Source organism: Monopterus albus, unplaced genomic scaffold, assembly GCF_001952655.1.
Source record: "Monopterus albus unplaced genomic scaffold, M_albus_1.0 scaffold252.1, whole genome shotgun sequence".
NCBI classification, from domain to species: domain Eukaryota; kingdom Metazoa; phylum Chordata; class Actinopteri; order Synbranchiformes; family Synbranchidae; genus Monopterus; species Monopterus albus.
In genome coordinates, this window is record NW_018128132.1 from 89,495 (window position 1) to 108,975 (window position 19,481).

Consider the following 19,481-nt stretch of genomic DNA (forward strand, 5'->3'; position numbering starts at 1 on the left):
TCGACCTGGGAGGCGGTGGCTGGTGGTGTAGATTAAATCCAGGGGGGTCCAGAGGAGAGGTCTGAAGAGGAAGAAGACACTAGAGACGGCAGGGCAGGATAACGACTAGGGTGCTAACAAGGACTAGAGAGAACAAAGACAATCTTAGCATAAACTGGAGGAGACTAATGAGGTGCAGCTGGTGAGTAATCAGGGAAGCGGGGCAGGTGTGTTGAATAGTGTAATCAGTGCAAGGGCTAGTGTGAGGAAGAAGAAGAGAGGAAGGTGGAGCTGGGCAAACCTGACACTTTCCTTTAACATGCCTACTTCAGTCAGTAATTTCCTCCATTTCCCAGCATGCCCTTTGGTCTAAAAGAAGTAAAGTGATGTTCTTTCATTTATTATTTGTAGAATGACTGCAGGAACCCAGCAAGAGTGGGCGATTTCATTGTAATCTGGTCACTCTAAGCTACTTTTAGAGGATAAATCAGTGTCTCTGCTTCTACTTTGATTGGAATGAGGATGCAAAGTAGTGAGACTCAAAATAAGCCTTTTTTCAAAACTTGAAGCTGTTTATGTGTTTTATAAAATACTGAAAATGAGTAATACTCCTGCTTGAAAATTGCTGTATACTTCCAAATAGCATCTTGTCACAAAATAACTCACATATTTGTATAAAATACATGTACCAACTTAGTCAGTCAAGTCCTACCATAAACAGCATCTAAAGCACTGCTCCCTGGTGGTCTGTGGAAAGAGAGAGTTGTGTGACATTAGAGGGAAGAAGAGTAGAGGAAGGCAGAGAGAGAGAGAGAAGAAGAAGAAGAAGAAGCATATTTTCTGGTCATGACCCTTTCCCAAGGATTTCCCACAGTCTAGCTTAGGGCAGCAGGGGAAGTGTGTGTGTGTGTGTGTGTGTGTGTGGTTGATGAGAGGCATCATGAATCCATGGCATACAGCGAAGTGAATCGCCCCATACAACAAATGTATGATTCATATGAGACTATACAATTCAAGTAGATTTGCACTCACCTAAAATAAAGTGTGTCCTTATAAGGAGAATAAACATCTGTCACTATGCTATGTGCGTATTTTAATAATGTTACACTGTTGATACATTGTTAACCTGCCAGCCAGTTAAGAGTTTATATGTGGCCAAGTGTGTGAACATGCATGCCACAGTGTGACATGCCAGTAGCCATCAGCATCCCTTTTACAGCAGGACTAAGGTTGCTCATTTTTTGCTCAGGGACTGTCCTGTGCCGCTAAGCACCGGCCTCAGAACCCCGGTGAAGTGAGGAACTTTTAACAGCTGTGTGAGTGAGTGTTTATCAGAGTGAATCAGTGGCGGTGAGAGTGCGTCACTGTTCTTGTCAACCCACTGCATTACATGTCACACACACATGTATGCATTCCTTGTGGGGACTTTACATTGACTTGCATTCATTTCCTGTAAACCTTTCCTAATCTTAACCATAACCACTACTTGCCTAACCCTAACACCTAACCCTGACCCTAACCTTAAACCATGTTGCCCCCCTAAAATTCAGTGATTTCCTTATGGATGGCCAAGTCCCCACAATGTGAGTGTGTTTACAGGTTTTGGTCCTCATAATGTAAGTAATACAAATACACACACATGTAGGATATACAATGAGGGAAAAGTTAGTGGACATTATTGGGTATCATTTTGATTTGATTGATTCCAGTTCTTATTAATGCAATATTACCAATTCCTGGTTCCAATTGTGATGCCATTTGGGTTCACAAATAAATGAAGAAACCAAAAAGGAAAAAGCCAGTATAAAATCATTAAGTGTTCTTTTTTCTTCTTGTGTTCTAGACTGTTAGTCTCTGGAAATCATGTCTAGTTAGAACCAGTTTGCTACCTTACCCTATGTTTGGAAATGATGTGACAGGGGTCTTGTGTTTGACTCCACCAGTCTGCTCATAGATGCTTTATTAAATCCCTGAAGTGTAATTTAAAAAAGAGATTAAAAAGGTGGAGCAAAAAGGGAAAGGGAGGAAGGAGAGGGAGAGACTGAGGAACTCCCTGGAATAAAATGATGGCACAAAAAAAGGGAAGGGAGGAGGGATGGATGGATGGGACAGAGGGATGGGAGGGTATTTGAAGGAGGATTGTGTGAGAGCTGCATCCCTTGGTTCCATCAGCGTGTCCAAATATGGAGGCATCTGCTACTGCATGGGGCCTGTTCTCAAGACCCGGCACCGACCAGGGAGAAAACTGGAGGGGGGAGGGTTAGAGAAAAAACAGAGAGCTGTGGGAGAAAGTTCCAGTGAAAGGAAGATGGCTGAAAAATGAGAGGAAAAGACAGTAGAGACAGATTGGCTTGAGCTAAAGATAGGTAGTGAAAGGTGGTGATAGATGTAAGGTTTGGCAAGACAAAGGGAAAACGTTGACAGTTAGAGTGATAGTTGAGTAAAGTTGGACAGTTGGAAGCCTGTAAAAAGTGAAAACAAGTTGAAGTCTATTCTTAGTGCTGGAGTTGTTTATTTTCCAAGTGTTCCAAGCAGCAAGATGAAAGTGAAGAATGAGAGAAAAGCTTAGATGAAGCTTGATGAGAGATGTGGAAGATCAGCCCTTTTCTGCTTCAGTTTTGAGCTTTGGTACTTAATTGGTTTGACTAAATGTTGGAGTGTCTCTTTGTTTTTTTCCATTTTTTATATTCACACAGGTTCATTTTTCTGTGTGTGGGACCAGAGGAGAGTTGGTGACCTTTGGGTCGCTGGGGATGGTTTTGATCATGTGGTGGGAGACCACCATAAGGTCAAAGGTCATTTGTCAGGAAGTGAAGAGTCCAGATTGGAATGACCCTTGGGGGTGGGGGGGGTGGGGTTCAGTTGCTTGTCTGAAATCTCAGCATCACTCTAAAACATTTGTCCAGACACTAGCAGGAGAACTGCTGGGTGTTCGTGTGTGCAGGCTTTTACACATACACATACAGTACTGTATGCTAGTAGATCTATGTGTTAATTCATATACAAGTTCATATACAAGCATTTTGGAAGAATTGATTTCCAGTAGTTTGTGTGTGTTATTATTCTGTATGTGTATATGTAGGCATGCAAAGGTGTGTAATCATTCACTGATTTAAATGTTTATGGTAATTAATCAGTTTAGTCATTCCACCAAACGTGCAGTGTATTTGAGTGTGGGTCAGTAGCCCATTTTACACTGCCCATTCTATGCGGTAATTTTACATGGTTTCCACCCCGCCGTTCTGTGCAAAAGGTACAGTCCCCAAATGGGGTGTCAAAGTTGACCCTCCAAAATGCCGCAAAGAGGAGCAGTATTTTTGCTGAGACAGGTTCACCCCACCTCCTGTGTAAACAGGACAAGGGTGAATATGGAGTTGGAGGTCCGCGTGTGTGTGTGTGTGTGTGAGAGAGAGAGAGCTAGAGAGTGAATGAGGAGAGAGAGCAGCATCAGGAAGAACAAAGTGAACCAGAGAATTAAAATGTTTTTCTGGTTGTTTCACTGTGGTTATGTCCTAAAGCATGAGTAAACACAGCCACACCCATGTGCAACCTTGTGGGAAGGATTTTGTGTGAATACAGGTAAAACTCATGCTTCGCTCTCTTCTGAGGTGAGGTGCACTTAGTGTGTGTGTAGACCTGCCCTCAAACAAACACACAGACATGAAACTGGATGCATATACAGTAGTAGGCTACTGTAATTCCTGATTTCTGTTTATAAATATAGTAAACTAAATCATATAGACCTAACAGCCCATTTGTTCGTTTTCAAATTGGCCACAAAGTACATGGACCATCAGCCATCATGATAAGCATCACGCCTCTAGTAGCAGGATTCTGTCAGCTGTGTAAAAAGTACACCAGAGCAGCGTTTAGCCAGCTCTTTAAGCTTTGTGTAAATGGGTTTAAATCAAAACAACTGCCTCAAAGGCGGGTCAAAATGCTGGAGGTTTTCCTCGATTTCCATGTAAAACAGCTAGTGTTAGGAAGGTGGTAGTGTGTCAGTAAGAGTAATTTTCTGATGTGCCTATGGTGTATATGGTCTTTGGGTGTATATGTGGAATGTGACAGATCAGCTAGGCTTCCTCTTTATTCACCCTTCTGTTATGCATGCATTCATTCATGTGAATACACTTTCCTCTCTAAGTTACTGCAGTTGTTGGAGTGTGTGTGTGTGTGTGTGTGTGTGTGTGTGTGTGTTTGTGTGAGAGAGTATGTGGGGGTGCATGTGCATGTTATGGAGGTTTTCCAGTATGTGAAGACATGAGGGGAAAAGGCAACCATGCTGCTGTGTACTACGATGGATGAGTCATACATGTAGAAAATGGCAAATTTATGTGATGTGAAAGAACAGAAAGCCACTGAAACCAGCAATGTTATGTATTCCCCATCTGCAAAGGGCTTAAATGTGCAGTTCAGGTTTTAAACAGCTTAGAATTTTTGAAAAATGTGCCTGACTTAAAAAAAAAACCAAGTGGAAGGGTGCCTTACAAACCATGAAGAAATGATACTTGAATAGATCCAACTTTGCAACACTCACTTCACAGCGCTTCTCCAATCTGGTTTTATCCCACACAGAGTGCTGGCATCTGTTATTACCTCATCTGGTTCAGAACCAGCTGAAAAAACATGTAATTAAATGTTAGTTGTCTTTCAACTATAACTTTTTTGGCCATTTAACTGTGGTAGCAAAGCATGTGAATAATATAAAACAATAAGAAGTCCATAATGAAAATCAGTGGAGCTGGCAAACTCTCTCCTAAAGTTAAATGCCAGGCACGGGTAACACACACAGACTTGTGGTGATACCACACCAGAGTCAGTCATTTTCATGTTTTATTCGTTAATACAGATGGTTTAGGTTGGATTCTCAGCACTGCTAGTCTATATAGCTGGTTATAGCTGGTTGCGTGTATATACAGTGTGGGCATTGCTGTGTTGTTTTCCTGTGTGTCTCTGTGTTGTAGTAGTAGCTGTCCTCAGCTGAACCTGCTCTGCTCCAGCCAGCTGGTCTGAATAAATCAATAAAAACCACTGAGCTGCATTGAGACTTTAGAGTGCTGGTGTCAGTGTCTTTCCCAGAATGCTGCTTTTACAGCGCCTGGAGAAGATCAATACACATAAACACACATGCATGCAAATATACACACTCAAAAGAAAGCTCTTCAACATGTTACAATGAAGGATACGTTTTGTAAGGCCTTCGCGTTTGGATAAACACATAGATGATACTGTATATGTGCTAGTTTACTGTATCTAGAAGATAGTTCATACTTTTGGACTCAAACTCTCACACATCAACCAACTTTTTCAGTGTCAATTCCTTGAATGCCCTCACAATTCACGGCCTATAGTAGAGTTTAGTGCAAGCTGTTTAGAAGCTGAACTGGAAGTAGACAAAGAATGTGGATTATGCAAGGCATGCTATACTCAGTAACCTTCAAAGTTCCTCTGGTCTCTTCCTCCCACTTGCCATCTCTATGGAGTTTGCCGCTGTGCTTTTGTTATCTTTGCATGTTTCCTTTCATGGACACCTGCTAGAGTAGAGGGAAGATCACCAAATCAGTGCTTACCACTGTCTATGTCTCTATCAAGAATATTTTCCAACCTTTACTGGCATGAAAGTTGGAAATATATGTATTTTATAAGAGTGGGACATTTATTCATTTGAGGTTCTTCTGTCCCTTCCATACCCAGTCCCAGCCAACTGCTAACTGTAAGTAAGACTGTCAATAATGCACAATTAAATGTGCCAAAGAATGGGAGAGCATTCATATGGAAGCTCAGTATATCAGTTAAATGGTGTTTACCCATTATTTGGCCCCAAAGAGGGGGGTGTCAGGCCATGCTGTCATAAATCTTCAGAGCCCCACAATAAGCAACACAGTTTTACAGACCTAACCTGTACTTAACAATCCTATCCTAACCCGAGCAAAGGGCAGCTATGTGGCTTGAGACACAGCATCTCCATTGTTGAGCAGTGGCTTCAGGTGCACTCAAGAACCGGACTCAACTATGTATATATAAAGATAGAAATAGATAAATTAATGTATAAAAATAGATAAATAAATGTTCATACTCTCACCACACTCTACACACCTAAACATGCTGGTATTTTTATCATACACTCATTGCCAATATATGGAGTTAAGGTCCATTTCACATAGTGAGAATAAAGTGCTCATAAATTATTGCACATACATTACTGCACATTAATACTGTATTGTATTTGGAGGTTGTGCTTTAAGTTCAATGTTGAAAACTGTGAAAATAATAGTGGATTTTAGGAGGAACCCCCCCACCTTATCTCCGCTCACTATACTCAGCAGCAGTGTTTCATTCGTGGAGTCCTACAAGTTCCTGGACTCTACAATCTCTCAGCACGTGACATCAGCACCATGACCAAGAAGGCATGGCAGAGAATGCACTTCCTGGTCAGATCAGGAAGTTGAACCTGGCTCAGGAGCTGTTGATTCAGATGTACAGTGGCACCACTGAGTCTGCTCTCTGCACAAGGAGGGCAGAGAAGATTTCTGCAGACCCCTCACACCCTGGACACAGACGCTTTGAATGAGTCCCTAAGGATGTTGTGTGCTTCTGCAGGCAACGGGAGGTGAAGATGTCATCCAGGGCAGGTAGCTGTTGGTTTGTGATGTTTTGTGCAGTCTTTATGATTCTCTGCAGGGACCTTTTGTGTGCTGCAGAGCTGCTACCATACCACACCAGGATGGTATGGTATGGTAGCAAAGTGCCTTCCTCTGCTCTTACAGGAGTTTGTTGTCCTGTCGGCTCGGTGTGCTACGTGGCCTACTAGCACAATAGCCTCTGCCAGGATAGTTGGGTTGAGCCATGTCTCCGTCATTATAATAACACACCAGTCTTAGATGTTTTTCTGCATGGATATGGTAAATTCCAGCTCCTTGATCTTGTTGGAAAGTGATCTTGCATTTGTGACGAAGAGGCTAGGCAGTCAGGGCTTGTGTGGGTCTCTGCCTGGGCTAACTTGTATCCTGCCTCAACAGAGCCGCTTCTGTTTCCTCTCTCCAATATGAGGAGTTCTGAGCTGCTGCATGTACATTTGCCACCATCTTACTTGCAGGGAAACCCCAGATTGTCAAACAAAAATAGGATACTAAAGCTGTAAGCAAGACAAAAAGCTGTGGTGAAACTCAGCCGTGGCCATTGGTTCCACAGTGGCCAACTTAACCTCTGCCTTATTGTTATATTTATGCAGCTGATGGCAGATTAACCCTGGATCGGTGAAACAATCATAGACCAGATCATTGAGCTTAACCTTAGTTCTGCCAGTAATGTGATCAGTGAGAGTTTTTTTTTAAGGCAGGTTTCATTAAACCTCATAAACTCTTAAAATCACAGGACTTCAGTGGTTCCCTTAGGTTGGAAAAGCTCTACATCTTTACTCAATTTCAAACCCAGGGCTGGTAGTAGTACTAGACTTCTATAACTGCTGCTCTCCAACATGTCCTATGTGGATCCATGGTTTTATTGAAGTATTTATTTTGTTCTGATATTGATTTCTGTGACACTAAGAATTGAGTACAAATTGGACTGATTACAGAAGAGGAGCAGCCTATACTGAGAGGGAGAATCAAAAGAGACTGAAAGGTGATTAAAACTGTAGATGCTTCCAGTGAAAGGAAGGACAGGCAGACATGGGGGGGAGTGAAAATGCTCTGCATGTGTTTGATTCACTAAAAATGTTGTAAATATAGTGTTGTACACAAACCAACTTATGATCACACCTACTCAGCATCAGAATGACGCAGATATGGGCTAGGAGCTCATCAGTCACACTTACACAGGCTGACACATATATCTTTTCCTTTTTCTGTTTAGTTAAAAATCAACATGTTGGTCAACCTGATAGCTTTCATCAGAGGGAACAGAGTGAAAAGTTAAATGCTTTTGTTTCAGAAAAGGTCAGCATTCATCTTTTTAAAAAAAGGATAATTTAGCTTATTTTATGTTTTGTCAATATTCATATAGTTAGAAATAACCTTTACCCAACTCAGTGGAGCCACTGCACATCATTCCCAATCTTAATTGAAAACATCTTGTAATTTAATAAAAATGGAACTGACTAACGGCTTCATTTTACACAGTTAGTGCTTCACTTTCAAATTGTTTCTATAGTACGAGTGACGTGGTATTTACAGACAATATAAAATTTTTGATTTGTAAAACAACTAAGACAGAGCTAAAATTGCAAACATCAGATACTTTTGTATTTGATATCTGGAGGTAAGCTGCAGTTATAATAAAAACATGACAGAAATCATTAATCTGCTATTTTGTTCCAGAAATATTTTTGTCTCATACATAAAAACCCACTGTTACAGGAATGTGCTTCAGTAGGGTTGTTGCAACAGCACAAAAGTAGTGTGAAAAAAACTGTCTTCAGTTTGTGCTAAAGGAACAATTCATGCCCATGGATGAGTGGAGTTTGAGGTAGGGAACACATAAAGACTCGTGCACATCCATTTATAGCCTATAGATCATTCCGTGCTAACAAGATTAACATCTATAGCTGTTTGAACAAGGAGGCCAGCTAGCCAGGTAAATGTGTGTTTGGACAGGCTGATAGCAGCTGGCTACAGGCCACCACTCTGATCCACTGTTTGTGTATTTCCTTGTTGGCCTTGCATCAGTATGAATATGGCCAGAGTTTTGGGCTGATGTGCAAACATTGTTGGTGAAACACCCAGTACTGAACTGACAGCTTGTCAGCACTTGTGCTGCAACAGAGAATGGCTGGTGATTGGCTGATGAGGGCACTACTTTCCTTGAGTGGAAATTCTTTTTACAAAATGTCATAAGTCTTCAATGCATGTCACTCAGATGTTTTGAGAGCACACCATTTTATTTAGCCTGATCGACAACCAAACAACAGGGTGTCATGATGATAGAAAACAAAGAAACACAAACTAATTTTACCATCTTTGAAGCTATAACCAGTACAGGCCTTGTCTTTGCACTTGACAAGTGACATAAGCAATCAGTTATCAAAATTATATTCACTGCTTGTCCTGTAGAATGACACAGTGTTTGGCACTAGGTTAGAGTACGTACAGTAGATGAGAATGCTCACATTGTTACCCTGTGAGTGTTTGGCATAAACAAATTGCTCATTACTTTGTGGTGGCCCTGCCTTCTATGTACGTTGTTGTTCTCAGTAGCTATACTGAATGATGCCTACAAGGCTTCATTCAGGATAGGTATGCAGAGATATATAACTGAGGACTGAAGTTCTTTTCTTTTTTTTTTAAGTGTCTCTCTTAAGTCAAACCAAGAAAAGTATGTATGCCATGACTAGGAAGTTCTAAACAGAAGGGATTTTCTGTTTTTCTTTAGGTCTGAAGACCTACCTGATCTCAGGGAGGAAGCTCGAGTATGATGGGCAGTGTGGCTATCCTCAGGTGGGACTGACAGGTGGGGATTTTGTAGGGGTGGGCCTGTCCTCCTGTCCTCACCCCCACACGCCAGACCTCATCCCTGGAGGAGCTCAGGCTGCTGAGCCCCTGCTGCCCCGCCAAACACCAGGCAGAATCGGGGTAAGAATAAAGGTGGAGTTCAATCTAACATGCGCTCTGTGCTTCATCTGATGACTGTGCCTTGGAAACTTCTGTATTTTTTGGTGGAAAATGTTGCTCTTCACATCCTGTAACACGCAGAAAACTTTTGCTGTTATAGGTGTAGTCTTCAGATTTCTCTTTATTCATCCACCCGTAGATATTCAGCTTTGACATTATGAATGTTTTTTTAAATATCAGGTGGTGTATGACCTTTTTCATTGCTCCCCAATGTGGCTCACGCAGCCAGTTATTTTGGCTCTGAATCCGTTCATGTTCATTTCTGAGTGAGTTAATTATGGGGAAGGTAATGATGTCAGAGACTACACCCTTTGACTGAAATTAACTCAACTGTCAATCAGTCATATATAAATTGATCATGTTATATTTTGGCTCTGTGTGGTATATCTTTATTTTTTTTTACCACTCTACACACATTTCTTTTCTCTCTCCAGCCTCCCTGTGTGTCTCACAGCGTGGTCTTGTCTTCGGGGGTAGAGCAGAGTGATGATGTGGCTGTGCTGAATGGCTGCCAGGAAGAGTGCAAGACCAGCAGTGCCAAGGTACAACACACATGGCAGCACCAGTGCATTTATCAAGCACACATTTGAGCTTTTGTCAATTAAACTACTCAACAACCATGCCCTGTGCTCCCCTTTCTTCTTCTCTGCCCCCTCCTCCTCCAGTTCATCCCAGGTCACAGCCTCAGGGCGGTCAATGGCCTCCTGAGTCCCCCGCTGGAGGACCCAGTACAGGCCAGCCAGAGCTCCCTGTGTGACATGCTTCAGGAGAAAGAGAAGAAGACTAGCACTAGCACAGGGACTGGCACCAGTCTAGGCATGGCTGGTGGCACAGGGGCAGCTGGCACAGGAATGGACCACTCTGCTCTGATCCAGCTGCGTGCCAAGAACTTCAGACAAAAGAGTGACGAGCACTTTGTGGATGTAATCAGAGAGGACAGGTGAGCAAAGAGGTTAAAGGTAGAATTTATGAACTGGTAATTCTATTCATGGGTGGCACTATGATTGATAATGTATGGTTAGGATGATAGAGCAATGAGTAGTGATGAAGGGACACATTGGGTCATTTCTAAATCTGTATAAATTATATGGCAATGTTTATTCTTTCTTCTACTCAGGGTGTGTATCTGTCCACACACCAGTTGCTGGTCTGTCACAGAGAGAGTACACATCATCAGATAAACAGTATTTGCTCTCACATCATACATACCTATATAATATGGCAGGAAATGCACATGGGCGCAGATATAAACATCGAGATTACACACAGAAAGGCCTTAGGATGCTCTTAAAACAGCAAATGCTTTCCGCAGTCATTTTGATATGATAGAGATAGAACAATAAAATCTAAGAGCATTTTCAGACAGGTCAATATTTTTTTTTCAGTCCAAACAAATCACCAGAGGTTGGAGTAAGTCCCACATGTGCAACTCACAAGCAAGTCTCAGTTGTGCATCTTTTGGACTGCAGTTTTCAGCTGGCTCTCTAAATCTTATTCCAGTGACATTAGGCGTAAACACAACCTGGTGATCTGTGGATGCTGTGCAGAGACTTCTGAACTGTCACCTGATGTACAGAAGGCCCTGCGTCTTGGAATGGTGGCTGCTAAGAAACTCTTGACTTAGAAGTCCATTACTCCACCCAGTTTTGAATACTGGCTAAAGGAAATGTTGTCTCTTATACAAATGGAAAAACTCCGCCTTTACAGACCTCGGTACACTCTACAAATATAAGAGGACATGGGGGCCTTTCCTGGCACAATGCAAACTCATCCCTGGCACATAAAGGCGTGGCTTTGTTTTATTACACAACTGGGCATAGAGTTTCCTTGATATGTCTGGCTGTGTTGCTCAGCTTCACTCTTAAGATATTGTTGCATTAACATTGTAAGAGACAGTTGCAATCAATGTGTCTTCATTTTTAATTGTCTGGCAGCCCCTCCTTATTTTTAGTGCATGCATTGCACTACAAATTACCCAGTTGTGTTTCAAAAAAAAAAAAGTAGCTTCTTAATATCTAGAAAATTGCAAATATTTAATTGAAAGGTGAAGTAATTTCAAGTCATCTGTCTCAAGTCTAAGTTAAGGCTCACATCATGAATACCAAGTCAAAGTCAAGCTGAGTCTTTTACCAGTAATAGTCAAGCAAGTCGCAAGTCCTCAAATGTGTGACTTAAGTCTGACTTGAGTCAATGTCAATATCATGTGACTTGAGTCCCCCTCCTCTGCAAATCACACCAAGGTGGAACAGGAATCAGAGTTCAGTTCAACTCTATTAAACAAGACATCCTAAAAGAAGGTCACAAGAGAAAAAAGGTTGAAAATTCCAAATGTACAAAATCCAGTCTGCAAAGTGTTACTGTCTACTCAAAGACTTTACAATCTGGCACTGATTCAAAAGTGAATGCACTGCAGATTTTGGTGCTTTCTTAAGTAAAGGTTTGTTTTCTTTTAGTAAAATTTGATACCCCACTGACATTCATTATATTATTATCTTACACTGTGTCTTCTTTCTCTGTGGTTCGCAGTCTGATGAAGGACTACTTTTTCAAGCCACCCATCAACAAGATCAGCCTCAATTTTCTAGAGAGACCTCTGGAAAAGGCCTATCGCAGCAGCTACAAGGAGGAGGTACACACACACACGTACACGCCTAGCTTGACTTTTTTCATTAGTGCGCCAGTCACTCTAACAACCTTTGACAACAAACCTCATCGTTGTCATCCTTAAATGAGTTCCTGATAAAGGAGAGACTGGTGAAACATTCAGACTGTAAAGACTTCAAGTCATTTTCCTATCCCTGTCATGATATTTGTTAAGTACAGGAAAAAAAGAGCACTAACAAACCACGGACCTCATAAAAGCAGTATTATTATTGTTATGTATCTAGGGGGTCTTGTCGAGTGTTTTTTGTGTGTGTGCTTGTGAGTGGAGGGTGGAGGGGTTGTTGTAAGTTGTTCCTTGTATCCTTCCCTGTTTTCTAAAGGTTATGCCACATTAGTGTCACACACTCTCACGCACACCCAGGACCAGTTTCAGTTGGCCTGCATTGACCCGACAGGCTCACAGCCCCCTGCTGTTACACCAGTGTTACTACAGAACTGAAGGGAAAAAAACATCATCTCTTAAGTTCACTTCATTTAAAAAATGCTGAAAATGTTAAGTAAAATTAAGTATTATAATGAAAAGCAGGCTACTCATTGCAGAAAAATGTTACTATACTGTTATGTTATACGGCTTCCACGTAGCATATATTCTCTCTGCATTATTTGTGTCCTTGTTGTATTTTTATTTGCTTCCTTCACTTGCTGCTTTAAAGTGCCTTAGATTTGTGATTTTACTGCCTATTTAGATTTGTGTTATTTATCTACTTTATATTTCACTTGTATTGTGTGGCATTCATGTGGACGGCACAGTAAGAATTTCATTGTACAGGGAAACACGTTTCCTACCTGTGCATATGACAAATAAACACTTTTACCTTTGACCTTTATACTGTATATCCTATACTGTTATACTATTAAACATTAGGCATTAACAGCCTGTCACTCATGCCCTGGTGTAAAAGCAGGACTTGGCTGTTGTGGCTGGTTCAGGCGGAGCTCTGCTAAAGTATTTTATATCCAAGTGCAACTACTAATTATTTTCATTAGGGATTAATCTTCTGATTATTTTCTCTATTAATCAATTGACTGGCTTGTAAAACAGTACTGAGAAATGCCATCACGATGCTCTAAACAATTATCAGAATAGTTGCTAATTTACTGTACTGGTGCACAACAGTGTATCTGTACCTTCACTCACACACACATGCACACTCACACACTCCTGTGAGCCAGTGTTCTTTCAAATTGTGCTGCCTTGTCGTAGCAGCCGAGTCTATGGATTCACTGACCCCACCCCCATTCCTTACCTTAAACTCTGTGAGCTGTAGGTTGCACGTCTCGATAGGTGGCATAACTTGACAGACGTTTGTGTGTTTCTGGGGTCAGTTTGGGGTCAGTGTGAGTGCTTTTGTGAACCAGAGATTAGCAAATGATCAGACAATGTGGAAAATGATTTTGATAGTGCATTTTATGACCAACGTTTATACGCTCACACGTTTTATTGTTTGGGATTAATATTATAAATGGGGCACATACTTTAATCTGCATGGAGGAATGGTGTTGTCGTCAAAGGTGTTTGTTTTTAGTAAATAATCCTGTGCTGCTGATTTTAATTTCTTTTTTGGTGGATGGAGTTTGGTGATATCAGCCTCCTTCTCTCTGCCATTTGTCTGCTTTGTGTGTGTGTGTGTGTGTGTGTGGCGCCCGTTGCAGAGTCTGACAGGCAGTAAGACAGCATGTATTGCGTTTTTTTTCCCCCCATCAATACTGGTGTATGGATATGATAACCATCAATTTTCAAACCATGGTATACTGTGAAACCATTATGCTGCTGCAACTCTAGCTGAATATGAATGATACAGTGAGAATGATGCTTGACTCTTCAGCGTGAAACCCTTCATACACAAATCCTGCTGTTCATAAACTGTACATTAACCCATATGTGCTTGCAGGCACACAGTACACACACTGCTACATGGACAAGTGGATATTTGGAGTCTATTGTCATATTTGGCTTTTTTGTTGTTGTTCTTAATGTACTTGGCAGTCACTCTGTGTTACATGTGTGACGGTTTTTTTAATGGACTTGTTTGCATTGCCTGTCTAAACACTGTAGTTATATCAAAGTAAATGCAAATACTGAGGGAAATATGCACATGGATGCATTTAAGGTGTAAGCATGAAACAGAGCCACTGCTTTGTTTCAGTTTCACATCCCTCTTCCCCTTCAGGTGAAAAACCGGGTTCATGTGCAGACATTTGCAGGCTCCACCTTCAGCTCCCTCCTGGATGTTCTCCTCGGCGGTTTTGTCTTCCTGGCCCTGTCTCTGGCCTGCTTCCTTCCACCTCTGGTGAGCCCGTCTACTCTGGGCTTTCCAGCTCCGCCTGCCCTGATTCTGGCTCCCCTGGTTTTTTTGTTGGAGCTGGGCTCTGTGGTGCTGTCCATACGGTGAGGCTTAGGTAGATGACATGCAAACGGACACACATATGTTGTGTATTAAAAAAGGTTTTGACAAATATGGGTTTTTAAGTCTATTAAAATGTTTATATGACCTAAACATTGTGCCTCAAACATTGACCATTTTATAAAACAAAATGACTCAATGGTTTCCACAGATTATTTTTTTCCTGGCAGGACGGAAAAGCCTCTGTCATTTAGGCTATTGTTGTCAGTGTGGTGCCATCCGGGCCTAAGAATATGCAAGTGTTTGTTTCCAAACCGACTGCTGTAGTGTGTGGTTGGAATAAAAGCCTGTATCTCTTGGGTCACAGTGGCACAGGCTTGAAAACCACTAATAGAACATTGTGTAGCACTAAAACTCTCCACAGAAACCAAAGCAAATAATTTTATGTGTTGGTTGGCTCCCACACCACACTGGATTAACTTGATTGGTCAAAATCAACTGGTTCATCTCCAGCTCTTTGTGAAAGGCCAGTACTGGCTCAGACCCTGGCACAGTGACATATAGTACTTGTACCAGGTAGGGTTCCAACCCTAAAAAAACATTTTTAGTTGGATCTCACAGCACTAAAGTGTGCTAAAGATGTGTTTTATTTATTTTGTGGTGTGTTTTCATGGGTGTGCATGCATCTTAGTGGAGAGTTTTTAGGAATTAATTTTCACTCATAGCAATGCATAAATAGGCAATAAATCTTCATCTTCTTGCTGGGAATTGGACAGCATAATTGTAGTTTAATAATTTGTCTTAATTAAGGATTGATGAGAGTCAGCTGCAGTTTTTCTCTGCCTGTGTAGGAAAAGAACAGGGGGAGAGAAAATATGCTGCTGGAAACTCACCCTTTGTTGTCTCCTCCTAACACGTTGTCTTCCTTTCCTCTCCTCCTCTCTTGTTTCCTCTCCTCTTCTGCAGTATGGCCTTCTATCTGGAGGAGGTGATGAACTGTACTCACTCCCTGCTCCTTGTCATCTCTGGCTGGGTCCCCCGTCATGTGATTGGGGCCGTGCTAGTCTCCCTCCCCGCCATCTCTGTCTTGTCCCATTTTACTGGCAGTGTCCAGCTGCCCTTCCAGGTAAATGTGTGGATTGGGTGGTGGGGGTAAAACCAAAAAAGACTGTGTGGATGAATGATTAAAAATGTAGACACTGTGCTATATGATGGGGCTCCGAGAATCTGTGTCGGATCGGTGTGTTAAGGATCTTGCACCAGACAAGCTTCATATCACACTGTTGCATTGTTGCACACTGCAGCTTGGTTAATGACTGCTTAGATGTCCAATGTGGTCCTGAACAATTAGCTGAATAATGGTGTAGTCACTAAGGAGACTTAACAACAACTTTGAACCAGTACTAACTGTCTCTACTACACTTGCTGCTGCACAACATACATCACTGCTTCCTGCCAGTATTTAACACTATTGCTGCTTCAGCTGCTGCCAGCACTATAGCCAAGGCCAACTTCACTGTCAGCATTTGTACAAGTACTGCAAGTGAATAAACTACTGCTCCTACTCTGAGAACTATGCTACCTCTGTGGTTACAGAGGCTACAGCTAATAGTGGCAGTGGTCATACATTACTTATGATTTCTAAGTTGTTTGCCCTCACCCCTGAGCCAAAGTAAGCAGAGAGGAGTCAGCTGTCTTTGGCCATCTGAAGCCAAAAATTCTCTGAGACCAGCACGAGCTGTTAGCTGGCATTAGCACTGATAGCAACTATAGAAGGAAAACAGCTAGGACGGTTCAGGAGGCTTTGCTTGTGGAGCTTGGCACTAGAAATTTCTTCTTCTCTGAGCCCTGCATGTGAGAAGATTGATAGCAGCCATGCTTTGCAGTGTTTTGTGTTGTTTTGAGTCAAGGACATATCCAGCTTTGTATGAGTTTGACTCCTGCCTTCCAACTTCGAGCCAACGGCTGCTTGCAAGATGTGCGCTGTTTTGATATCTTGTTTTTCAAGGATTTTCAACACCCCATTTCTCCCACCCCACTCTGTCTTTATCCTCCCCTCTCTCCATCTCCTCAGGGCTCGCATATTCAAAGCAGCAGTCCCGGGGAGAGTTGTTAATTAGACATGTAGTTTTCTGGACTTTAACACCTTTGAAGATCTTAAGACAAAATAACTGTGTTAAAGGGGGGGCACTGAGAGAGAAGGAGGACGGGTAGGGATGATAGGGAAAAACATATTATCCTGTCAATGTAATCATTAACAACTGTCCCCAGATGACTACTCCTGTCTGTGTGTGTGCTTGCATGAACAGATCCATGTGTCAAATCCGATCCCTGTTTCTGACCTTAATTTATCAAGCTTAGTCTTTGTCCTCTGGGGTTCATAGTTGGTTTACATTGGATTTGACCTTTAGAGTTTGAGACCCATTGATTTATATGCAAAGAAATGACAGTGGAAAAGTGATATTCCAGTCCCTAATTAATTATAGCTCCAGCTTACTGTATATTACTTGTAACCAGTGCTGTTATCTCTAATGAAATAAAATAAAAATGAGTCTCAGTTGTTAATAATATGTAATTAAGCCAGGGGTTTTCAACCAGTGGTCCATGCCCCCCCCGGTGGTCCCTGTCAATAATGTAGCTTTACTGAATCTTTTTTTAAAACATGTATTACTTATTATTTGTGAATAATCAAATGTTTGGAAATATATAATATTTCAAAAAGATAAGTTGACTTTCAGGATTAAAATAGTGCCAGTCTGTCTGTCCCACAATAGTCCTCAAGTTAATTCTTAGCCAGAATGGTGGTCCCTGGATCACAATTAGTTGAAAACCCCTGAACTAAACCATACATAGCCATGGTTAAAAACATTCAGATTGAGAGATGAGACTAAAATAAATCTGGTTAATCACTACTCTGAAGTTACCAGGACCTTGATAACTAAATATTGGTAGAATGTGGACAAAAGCAATCTCTTCAGAAACTACTGTTTGTGCCATTTTATACATGCTCGAACTGTAAAATGCTAAAGGTTTTTAAAGGGAAAACATCATATGGGGTATCAGCCTACAGACTGACTGTGCACATGCAGGGCAGAGGTTGTGGTTTACACTGGCGTGAAAGAAGTAATTTGAGGTCTTTAATTGTTTTAGACCGAACATGCAGATTGTACAGCTGAAGTTATAACACTGCTTATCACATGTTTTTTTTATAGCAGATGACACAGTTGGACACAAAGAGAATTTAAAGTTTTAAAGTAAGACATAATGGTAGTTCACATTGACTAAAGCAGTGGAGAACTCTGGTTATTGGGCCCTTTGTTTCCTTGTTAAGTCAGTTTAACGACTAGCCTGTTTTGTCCAGGTGACCATGTTGCTGTGCTGTGCCACCATCCTGGCCATCATCCAGTATTGTAACTTCTCTCAGCTGAGTTTCTGGATGCGCTCAGTCCTGGCCACTGCTACAGGGGTTGCCCTGCTGCTGTTGCTGTACAGCACCTTACACAGGTACCGATGTGCATGTTATCTGCACATACACACAAATGCCAGTGCAAATATATGGTACACACATGCAAGTCAATAAATGCATGGGGGTGTATACACACATACACACACAGCTCTACTGTACATATTATGCACTCAGTGTGGCATCTCACATTTCATTTAAGACTTGTAAGCCAGTCTGAGTTCTACTACATTCATTCAAGTGAAATGTGATCAATGTGCCGTCTAGTATCTAAGAAATCATTGTAGGCCAAAGTAGTAATATTAGGTGACAGCTATTTATATATACACTATATTGCAAAAAGGAACTCTTAATGCCTCAGCATACCAAGACATTTTGGACAATTTCATGCTCTCAACTTTGTGGGAACAGTTTGGGGATGGCCCGTTCCTGTTACAACATGACTGCACACCAGTGCACAAAGCAAGGTCCATAAAGACATGTATGGGTGAGTTTGGTATGGAAGAACTTGACTGGCCTGCACAGAGTCCTGACCTCAACCTGATAAAACACCTTTGGGATGAATTAGAGCGGAGACTGCGATCCAGGCCTTCTCGTCCAACATCAGTGTCTGACCTCACAAATGCGCTTGTGGAAGAATGGTCAAAAATTCCCATTAACACACTCCTAAACCTTGTGGACAGCCTTCCCAGAAGAGTTGAAGCTGTTATAGCTGCAAAGGATGGGCCAACATCATATTAAACCCTATGGGCTAAGAATCTGTTGTTGCTCAAGTTTATTTGCATGTGAAGGCAGACGAGCGAATACTTTTGGCAATATAGTGTATGTGTGAAAGCCAAAATCTTCTTGAAAATTGCACAAGTGGGTTTTAAGAAGAAATTTGTTCCTAAGAATGCTTGGTGAATGAGGCCCACTGTTAAAATTTACCTGGTTGGTTTGCAACTGCTGTACATACAGTCCCTCTACCTGCCTGTTCCTCAGCCCATAAAGAGGATTTAATCTGATCTGTGTAATATGTGTGTATTTGTGTTTCTGTGTGTACATGACCATTCCTCTCTCCATACTGACACCACTTTTGTCTTTTTCAGCTCCGGTAATAACAGCTTTCCAGTTCATGGGTGAGTGTCTCTGTGGAAACAGAGGTGTTTGATGGATGAGTGACATTTTAAGGTTCAATAGGAGAGGCGTCTCTTTTTTTTATATTTTTCATATTTGTGGTGCTCTCTGGCTTTTACTCATTCTCATACTTTCCTGCACTTTATTCTCCTATCCTTCTCTCTCTCCCTGTGTGCACCAGTAGTAATGACTGCTAAATATCACTAGTGGTGGAAATGACTCATACAGCATGTGCTAGCTGGGATCTTGTATGAGAGCCACAAGTTAACTAACTACACTACTGAGGAGAGGAGAGGGTGTCATTCT

The 19,481-nt window shown here is 41.6% G+C and overlaps 1 protein-coding gene across 1 annotated transcript in view; it reads left to right on the forward strand.

The window, feature by feature from the left end:
• LOC109972278 (adenylate cyclase type 9-like) overlaps positions 1-19,481 on the forward strand; it is a 36,662-nt gene that overhangs the window by 10,698 nt on the left and 6,483 nt on the right. Inside the window, exons 2-9 of the mRNA XM_020621013.1 lie at positions 9,349-9,548; positions 10,022-10,129; positions 10,253-10,527; positions 12,114-12,216; positions 14,423-14,640; positions 15,563-15,722; positions 17,958-18,100; positions 19,148-19,177. Coding sequence (XP_020476669.1) covers positions 9,349-9,548; positions 10,022-10,129; positions 10,253-10,527; positions 12,114-12,216; positions 14,423-14,640; positions 15,563-15,722; positions 17,958-18,100; positions 19,148-19,177 — 1,237 coding nt within the window. The remainder of the gene's footprint in view (positions 1-9,348; positions 9,549-10,021; positions 10,130-10,252; positions 10,528-12,113; positions 12,217-14,422; positions 14,641-15,562; positions 15,723-17,957; positions 18,101-19,147; positions 19,178-19,481) is intronic.